Source organism: Equus asinus, chromosome 8, assembly GCF_041296235.1.
Source record: "Equus asinus isolate D_3611 breed Donkey chromosome 8, EquAss-T2T_v2, whole genome shotgun sequence".
NCBI classification, from domain to species: domain Eukaryota; kingdom Metazoa; phylum Chordata; class Mammalia; order Perissodactyla; family Equidae; genus Equus; species Equus asinus.
Genome location: NC_091797.1, coordinates 28,201,439 through 28,211,007, shown reverse-complemented (window position 1 = coordinate 28,211,007; position 9,569 = coordinate 28,201,439). Strand labels below are relative to the sequence as shown.

General features: G+C 50.2%; 1 protein-coding gene across 5 annotated transcripts in view; it reads left to right on the top strand.

Annotated features, from left to right (window-relative positions):
- Positions 1–1,042: 1,042 nt before the first annotated feature.
- Positions 1,043–9,569, top strand: part of BRPF3 (bromodomain and PHD finger containing 3) — a 34,679-nt gene continuing 26,152 nt past the window's right edge. Inside the window, exons 1-2 of one of the 5 annotated variants that reach the window (XR_011505008.1) lie at positions 1,043–2,929; positions 5,916–7,395. Coding sequence is in view for 4 of the 5 variants with exons in the window: in XM_044776558.2 (XP_044632493.1) it covers positions 5,942–7,395 (1,454 nt within the window). In the remaining variant the exon portion in view is untranslated. Of the gene's footprint in view, positions 2,930–3,146; positions 3,281–3,636; positions 5,855–5,915; positions 7,396–9,569 lie in introns of those variants that run through there. The other 4 variants (XM_044776558.2, XM_044776557.2, XM_070515007.1 and 1 more) reach the window with 4 other exon arrangements.

Genomic DNA, 9,569 nt, shown 5'->3' with positions numbered 1-9,569 from the left:
GATTCCAACCTCCAACATTCTTCCCATTTATGGTTTCAGAATTCTTTTAGCCAAGGTCTAAGGAAGGAATATTCTATTAAAAATAATTTAACAATCAATCAAAGCCTATTTTCTTCTCATCATACATATTTTATTAATTCAGTGGGTATTGCATCTGATCCTTCAGAGGTTTCTTGCCTTGCTAAACTAATGATAATAGTAAAGTGTTAACAAAGATATCCTGAGATGCTGAAGAAAACAAAATTTGGGGGAAACTTTTTGTATTCATGTTTCCTGTTTAGTTCTAAATGGTAAAACATTCTCCTACTTCAAATAAGCTAGTTTTACTTAGAAATGCAGGATTCAAAAAAACTACTATTTGGAATCAAGGTCTGTGCCTCTGTTTGTTGAAACTTATGTGCTGTATGGTTTAATGGAAAGGCCAAGGGCTGGTGAATTTAAACTCTTTAAAAGAGCTAAAAATTAAAGTGAATTAAATTTAGTGCCTCTGGGATTTTTGATACATGTTCCAAATTTGTTTTTAATGACATAATTGTTCCATGTTACATTTAAGATTACATCATAGTGAACTGGTTATGTGTGCACTTACACCAACAGAAACCAATTCCAAATGTCAAAAATAAAAGTAAAGACAACTGTAATGCTACCGTTAAGAAAGTGGAAGTTGAAAACAGAAGAGAAACACTTAAGTTGAATAAGGTCTTACTGTGAAAGCTTTGAACAGAAAAACGTGGAAATCATATGTATTAGGTTAACTTAATGTATTTCAACAGCATTTAAATCATTATTTTACTTACTATTACAAGTGGAAACCAATGCATTTTCTCAAGGTATTTATTAATTAATTTTAGTGGAAAAAGATAGCTCCCAATCACACAAATGGGAACTGTGCTTAATAAATTTTGAGAACACCCATCAAGAAATAAAAGTTCCTTGTCATATGTATAAATCGTTATATTTCACGTTTTAAAAGAACAAGAAATGAAATTCAGCATTCTTGTTTCTATTAGTCTTCAGTGGTTTTTTTTTTTTTTTTTAACTAAAGTAATTGTAATATTCTCTTGCCTCTGGGGCTTTCTCTTCCACAATTAATCATCTTTTCTTCCACACCTTCCCTCCAAATGATTATTCCCCCTAGCCTTAGAACACTTGACATCAATTCATGCTATTTCATCTTTACAGCTTTCAAAACATTGCCTGCCCTTGCTTAGTTCCACAAGCCACTCCCTTTTCTTTTAAAAATCGGTTAACAGAAGTATTTCTGCTTTCACTCTGGCAGAAGGTGCTACCATGTAATTGGAAAAAAGAATCTTTGTAATACAAATAGCTTCCTGACTTTTATCAAACTTTCAAATTCAAAACACAATATATTTAAATTCCTTAGGATAATGAACATCTATATTTCAAAACTAGTAGTACGTTCAGTTTAAATATTTGGAAGACTTGGACCCTAAGACTTTATCCTTCATCCTCTGACTCTACAATCTGTGTCCTTAATCATCAGAACCAAGCAAGAAATCGTGAAAGTCTCACCAAGCTACACCACTAGCGCCGGCAGAGGAAACGCTTTCAAAATATGTCATTCATCTTCACATTTAAAGGCAGTCTATCCATACATCCTTTATAAACATCATTCAATATTGGTGCTTAAGACTTCAGTGATAGGAGGTAAGTTTTGCGATTTATAGGCAAAAGAGGGGGTGGCAAAGGCGACCTGTTCTCTTCTTAAATCTATCAAAACCAAAGCCGTCTGATTACATCTGAAAGTCTGAAGTTGCCATGTGTCAAGCATCTTTTAGAAAGCTGCTTATTGCATTAAATTAACCGACTCCTAGCCAAATCACGTTTAAGGAGTGTTTCCCATGTCTGCAGTGACAAACGAGTTACAAAACGTCCTTACACAGACTGTCAAACTTTTATGTTTACTCTTTTTAAACAGAAGGGAGAGGATGGCACACAACGAAAAGTCACGTCTGTGTCTTAAGAAGGATGTCTTGTGGGGAACAAGACGCTCACCTGTACACAACAGAGGCAGGTCTTTCCCGGCTGTCCTCACTGGGGGAGGGGACGGGCATCGCTAGACCTTTGTCCTCCGGACCTGAGCACCGGGGGCGGAGAGGGGGCAGCTTTCTGGGGGTAGGGCAGGCACCTGCACCCCAAGAAACTACAGACTGGTTTTGACTTCAATGACTGCCTTGGCTTAACCTTTGGAGGGGTCCTCTAGCTCGGGGAGGGGGTTTGTTGCCCCAAACCGTAGCCACCTCCCCCGCAGCAACAGGGGGAGGGGACGACCGACCACCCTGAAGAGTTGGGGCCCCCGTCTCCCCCAACTAGACCCGAACGTCCCCAGCTCTTCTGCGGGGCTCGCCCGGGATGAGCAGGGGCCGCGGCGGGCGCAGACCCCGTCTCGGCTCCGCGCCCCAGCCGCGTCCGCACCGCCACCGTGAGGCCGAGCAGGGGACGGTGCCCCGTGGCGGCGGCGGCTCCGCGCTCCTCTCCGCGCCGCCCCGGCCGCCGGCGCGCCGGGCACAGGCGGGGGGATTTTTTTCCCGTTTCCCCCTCTTTCGCGCTCTTGCTTCTGTTCGGCGGGAGAGCCCGCGGAGCCAGGGAGGGAGCGAGGGAAGGGGTGGAGGTGGCGGGGGGAGGCCGGAGGGGCGGATCCTGCCTGGGGGCTGATCCCTCCCTCCCCTCGGCCGGGCTCCGTGGCTGCAGCGGCGGCGGCGGCGGCTCCATTCCCCCTCCTCCCCCGGGAGCGGCGGCGGCGGCCGGGCCGGGGCCCCAGCGCGGGCCGGGAGGGGGCACGGCGGTGGCCGCAGAGGCCAGCGCGGGAGGAGGCCGCGCTCCGCTCCCAGGGCCGCGCGGACCTGCTCGACGGCCGGCCCGCCCGCGCCCAGGGGCCCCGATCGGTGGGGCCGGGCCGGCGGCTGAGGTAATGGGGGCGGCAGCGGGGCCGGACAGGGCGGGGGCGGGGGCAGCGGGGCCTACGGGGACCAGGGACTCCGTGCGGGGGGAAGGGAAGCGGGGGCTCCCCGAGCGGGGTGGGGGCGGCGCGAAAGCTCTCTCCTGGAGCGAGGGCGGCGGCAGAGAAGGAGAAGGCGGGTGAGGGGGGGAGCTGAAAAGCGAGGACCCCCTCCCGCAGCCGCCATCTTGTTTCCCTCCCCCCGGCCCTGGAAGCGGAGCCGCCGAGCCCCGCCCCCGCCACGCGTTCCAATTGGTCAGGCCCGAGGAGAGTTCCACCCCCTGGAGGTCCCTTGGTACCCCGGTTCCTCCTGACGGGCAGGTGAGGCAGCCAATGGGCGCTCGCCTCTCTGCCCCGCTTGTTCTCTGGCGCTAGCTTTCTCTGTCTGAGGGTCGGACTCCGCGTCAGGCTGTCTCTGGCGCGCTCGCCCCCTCCCTTGTGGGGAGGTGATGTTATTTCCCTCCTTTCTCCTTCTCCGAAGGGTCAAGATTCTTCTGGAAGAGGTGCCCCTTTAAAGGGGCAGGAACCAGGGCTGGGGTCCTCCCTTGTCTCCTGAGTATCTCGTCGGGGGGAGTATCTTGAGGAGGGGGGATACAGTCTAATTTCAGAAACTCCTTCTTCGGGGACCTGGGTGGGGTGGGTGAGTGGGTGCTCAGGACGTGCCGAGGAGACCTCTGGGGGGTGTTGGAGTTATTTGGAGGCGTGTGTGTGGGAAGGGCTGTGTGGGATGAGAAACTCCCGCCAAAAAACTAGACTGTAAGCTCCTTGTGGGCGAAACTCATTTCCTTTTCCGCCGCAGCAGCCCTTTCCCCTCTAGAGTTTGCGCCCAGCGTCTGGAGGCTTCAGGAGGTCTCCACAGATAACGTGCTGTTTGGTGGAGAGTCACCAGGGCTGTGAGGAGGTAGCAGGTAGGGAGGAAGGACACACAGTGGCTTTAACAAAGGAGGGGCCACACCCTCTCTCTCAACTATTTGAAGTTAGTAGGTACTGAGGTGGATTGTCACAGCTCTGCGAGGGTCTCCCTGCCCTGGAGGGGGTGGGGGCGACAAAGCAGGTCTCTTGGCCTGGGCTGCCCCCAGGGAGTTGGCTTTTGTCAGGCATGTAGTGGCCAAGAGGCTCTGGAACCTGGACAGGATTGCTGTGATGATTCTGTTTCCTTCGGTTCCAAATGGGGTGTGTGCCCGCCTGGCACTGTTCCTCAGCCAAGTTGTTTGTTTGTTTGTTTCAGTCACACTTTGGCATTGGAAGGCCTTTTAACTAAGGATGTTAATAATATCTTATTAACAAATAGCAACCCTTAAGAGGTGGCTTTTATTAATTTCATTTTACTGAGGGAGGATGGAGACACAGAGAGATTGTGACTTTCTCCGGATCACCTGGGGCCGAGATTAGAACCTGGATTGCCCCAGAGCCTCTTTTTGTACTGGACCCTGGCATCTCTGTGGTGTTCTTACCTCCTAGTGAGATGAGTTGAGCAGATCAGAAGATCCGGGTTGAACTGTAGCTTTGGCACTGACTAGCTTTGGTTTGAGTGACAGCTTTCTGAGCTTCTGTTTCTTCATCTGTAAAATGGGAATGATATCTATTCTACCTCTCAAGCTAGTTATGCGAAATATTAAAAGTAAAAGGGCTTTGTAGTTTGTAAAAGTGTGCCAAGTTATCATCATCATCTCTGCTTTGTAAAGATGGTAGATCCCACAACCAAGGTGACAAACTCTTTTTCTCCTTGAAATCCTGTCTCTGTTCATGCCCTTCCAAGTTCCTGCCCACACCGTGGGGCACCAGATCCCTAAAGGTCTTTCCTGGTAGTGATGGCCTCAGTAACTGCCTACCATAGCTCCTTATGAGCTTGTCAGGGTTCCTTCCATCCAGAGAATGATGTGGGAAACTTGAGGGCTTTCTCTGCTGCACAAAGGTAGACTAGGTATAAGTATTTTGGGAGAGGGGGACTTTTGAGGTAAGGATGCTTTGAGATTTTACCTGAGATATTGCCCCAGTCGCCTTGGCCTTAGGTCCAATGAGGATCCCAGATAGGCAACTTACAACTTCACTGCCACTTGGGGTCACTCCCAGAGCTTCCAGGGTTTCTGTTTAGTGGTGTATTAGCCAGTGCATCCTGAATGCTGCCCTTTGAAGAGAAAACCCTGCATGCTGTAGTTTGAAGTCCTTAGACTGAAGGTGATAGACATTTCAGGCGCCTTCACCCTTTCACCCCTGGGCAAGGTCAGGGGATAGGATTTCTAATCATGGTAAGATGGGTTGCGAGAGGGCTCTAGACCTGTGAATTTTTGATCCTCTGATCGGGCCACTGTTCACGTACAGAGCTTGAAAGTGGATGCTGTTCTTGTTTTCTTCATTTCCACCCCCTTTTCCATCGTTAGCTGTCCCACAGCCTTATGCACATCATTAGAACATTAGATCTCTCCCTGTGTTGCATTGTAATGATCTGTTTATTTTTCTGTCCCTTCGGTCAGATAGAGCTCCTAGAGGGCAGGGATCATGCGTGTTTGATTTCTTTCATTCAGCTTTAGGAGCTAGGCACCATTCCAGGTGCTGGGGATACAGCAATGAACAAGACAGGCAAAATTCCTCCCCTCATGGAGCTTACATTCTAGTGGAAGGAAGCGAACATACATGATAAATAGTAAATTACATAGCACAGTAAAAAATGGTGAGTGTTATAGTGAAAAATAAAGCAGGATGAAAGATTGCTGGTGGGGGAAAGGGATTTGCAGTTTTAGATAGAATTGTTGGAGAAGGTCTCACTGAGAAGCAGTGTTTGTGGGAAGAACTTGAAGGAGGTGAAGAAGCAAGCCCTGTGGCTGTCTGAGGCGCAGGATGTTTAGAAAGAGGGAATAGCCAGTCCTCCCGGTGGCCACTTGCTCAGCTGGAAGGGTGAGTGAATGCATGCATGCCTGATCATCCAGCTCACAGTCTCCTGGCCTTCTTTCCTTAGGCCTGTCCCCTTGGTTCCCAGGTGCCATGAGGAAGCCTCGCCGGAAGTCGTCACGGCAGAATGCCGAGGGCCGGCGCTCCCCATCCCCTTACAGTCTGAAGTGCTCACCCACCCGGGAGACCCTAACATACGCCCAGGCCCAGCGGATCGTTGAGGTGGACATTGATGGACGCCTGCATCGTATCAGCATCTATGATCCACTCAAGATCATCACAGAAGATGAGCTGACTGCCCAGGATATCACTGAATGCAATAGTAACAAGGAAAACAGTGAGCAGCCTCAGTTTCCTGGCAAGTCTAAGAAACCCTCATCCAAGGGCAAGAAGAAGGAGTCCTGTTCCAAGCATGCGTCCGGCGCTTCCTTCCACCTCCCACAGCCCAGCTTCCGCATGGTGGACTCAGGCAGCCAGCCAGAAGCTCCGCCGCTGCCTGCTGCCTACTACCGCTACATTGAGAAGCCACCTGAAGACCTGGATGCAGAGGTAGAGTATGACATGGACGAGGAGGACCTTGCCTGGCTGGACATGGTGAATGAGAGGCGGCGAGTAGATGGGCACAGTTCGGTGTCAGCAGACACCTTCGAGCTGCTGGTGGACCGGCTTGAGAAGGAGTCATACTTGGAGAGTCGCAGCAGCGGGGCCCAACAGTCACTCATTGATGAAGACGCCTTTTGCTGTGTGTGCCTGGATGACGAATGCCACAACAGCAACGTCATTCTCTTCTGTGACATCTGCAACCTGGCTGTACACCAGGAGTGCTATGGCGTTCCCTACATCCCCGAGGGTCAGTGGTTATGCCGCTGTTGCCTGCAGTCTCCCTCCCGGCCTGTGGATTGTGTCCTCTGCCCCAATAAGGGTGGCGCCTTCAAACAGACCAGTGATGGGCACTGGGCCCATGTGGTATGTGCCATATGGATCCCTGAAGTCTGCTTTGCTAACACGGTGTTCCTGGAGCCCATCGAGGGCATTGATAATATCCCACCTGCCCGCTGGAAACTAACCTGCTATATCTGCAAGCAGAAGGGGCTGGGTGCTGCCATCCAGTGCCACAAAGTGAACTGCTACACGGCTTTCCATGTGACGTGTGCACAGCGGGCTGGGCTCTTCATGAAGATTGAGCCCATGCGTGAAACCAGCCTCAATGGCACCATCTTCACAGTGCGCAAGACTGCTTACTGTGAGGCCCACTCACCACCAAGTGCTGCCGCTGCTAGGAGGAAGGGCGACTCCCCTGGAAGCCTCGGTGAGGCTGGGGATGAGGAAGGGCTGAAGGAGGGCTGTGGGGAGGAGGAAGAGAAGGAAGAGGTGAAAGAGGAGGAGGAAGATGAAGGCCAAGGCGGGGTAGGTGGCCAGCTCAAAGGAGTGCCCAAGAAGAACAAGATGACTTTGAAGCAAAAGATCAAGAAGGAGCCAGAGGAAGTGGGCCGAGACACGCCCTCCACTCTCCCCATGGTCACTGTCCCACAGATACCCTCTTACAGGTGAGCCTGCCAAGGAGGGCTCCCCAGGGACTCACGGTTTCTTCCTGGGCTGGTGTTGGCCCTGAGCCAGGCCTCCTTCCCCAAGCATGGTTGGTGAATATCTGTTCTCTTCTGTGCCCTCAAATTTAGACTTCTCCTTTGGACCCTGGGCTGGCCTGGTCTGGTTTGTGGTTTTGATTGTGTCCTCAGAGCAATGTATTTCCTTTGGTTCAAGGTGAGACAAACACTTAATTTACTTAGAAACCCAGGTGACGGGATGTCTAAGGGACTATTTTTCAACAGGGGCACAAGTGGCATTTTGGACAGGATGATTCTTCATTATTAGGACTGTCCCATACATTTCTCAATGTTTAGCATCCCTAGTCTTTGTAAACGCCATTTCCATCCCCTCCCTTATTGCCTGGTCTTTGTGACAACCTCAAATGCCTCCGCACATTTCCAAAAACTGCTGTGGGGATAGAACTACTTCCAGTGGAGAACCACTGTTTCAAGGGGTCGGTATGGGAACATGCTGTCCAGAAAGCTCTGTCCTGAGAATGATGGAGACTTTGTTTGAGAGGGTGGTGGTGTGGGGAGGACATGCTATTCCTCCTCTTGAGAAGCTTTTAGATTTAGGAGAAAGAGCATCACTCAGTTCAGCTGTGTAACTCAGCCACTTTGGCCCCACTGAGTCTGTAGAGAGACCAGCACCTGTTTTAAACCATCAGCGAGGTAAGGAGCTGTTCGAGGGATGGGAGCTTGGTAGAGAAGCAAGAGACAGGGAACATGTTCCAGCAGACTCATCTCAAGGGTGATTTTCCTTAAAAAGTATGCAGTGTTAGAGCAGGAAGGAATCTTGGAGATTATTCATCTAATGTAGTCCTTGCACCTTCTCCCACCCCCAGATGAAGAAACTGCGGCCACGGGAGGTAAAGTTGTTCACTCCTTTATTCATTCAACGAGATGTTTATTGAGCACTTACTATATGCCAAGTCCTGTTCTGAGGGCTACAACCAGGTGGAAAGCGACAGACTCTGGACCACAAGCTGGGGCTCATGACGCCTTTAGGTTCTGTTCCTGCTGTCTGTCTCTCTAGATGGAAAGGATAGTGAGAAAGGAGTACTGGAGGGTAGTGGGGAATGAGTTGTGTGAGGGGAACAGGCAACCAGACTTGTCAGTCTGAGAAGACACGAGAGCAGAGAAGATCAGGAGGAAGAGGCCTTGTTGCGAGCCATGGCTGGAGTTAGAATTCAGGTGACTGGTAATGTGTCTTCTAGTCATAGAGCAATCTAAGCTACCCTCTTCCCCGAGGTGAGTGCTTAGTCCATGCTTAGTGAGTGAGGGTCCATGCTTAGTCCTCATCCTGTCCTGGGGCTAGATCTTTTGGTTGTCATATCTGTTCTTGTAGATGTCTTTTGCCGGGCCCAGCATAGCAAGCTGGCTAAGAACCAGACAGACCTGCTTCTATTACTAACTACCTGTGTGACCCTTGGCAAGTTACTTAACTTCTTTAAGCCTTAGTTTATTTACTTGTAAATGAACTGACCTCATAAGGTTGCTGTGAGAAATAAATGAGATGATATAAGTAGAGCACTTAGCACAGTGCCTGGCAAATAGTAAGCGCTCAATAAACGGTGGCTGCTGCTGCTGCTATTTTATTATTATTATTCTTTACCTGCACAAATGCTGTTGGGACCCTCCACGGCCAAGAGGTTGTAGAGGGAGGGGGCTGCCTGCATCTGGGCAGGTGTGCTTGGCATGGGCATTGGTTGGGGATCTGTTCTTTGGGGGAAAGGCCTCGGCCTTGATTTTGTAAGCTTGGCTTTGGGGCAGGAATGTCTGACCGTGGGAAGGCACAAGGCCTTGGTGAGCAATGTTCAGCCCAACATGCCCATCCTTAGGTTTCACCTTCTAGTTTAGCCACGCTTATCTTCCTTTCAGTGGAGTGAGATGAAGAGGAAAAGTGGAGGAAACACCACAGGAACACTGAGGCCTTGCTTACCCTGTGGATAGCCAACTTTGGGACACAGCATGGTGTGACAAAGAGATTATGGATTCAAATCCCATTCAGCTCCACCATCTTATTAGCTACATTAGTGACTTTGACAATTTATTCAGCCTCTGTTCCTAAGCTGCCTTTCCATCTTTTGTAGCATGGGAATAATGTTACCCACCTTGTGTATGGGCATTAGGAT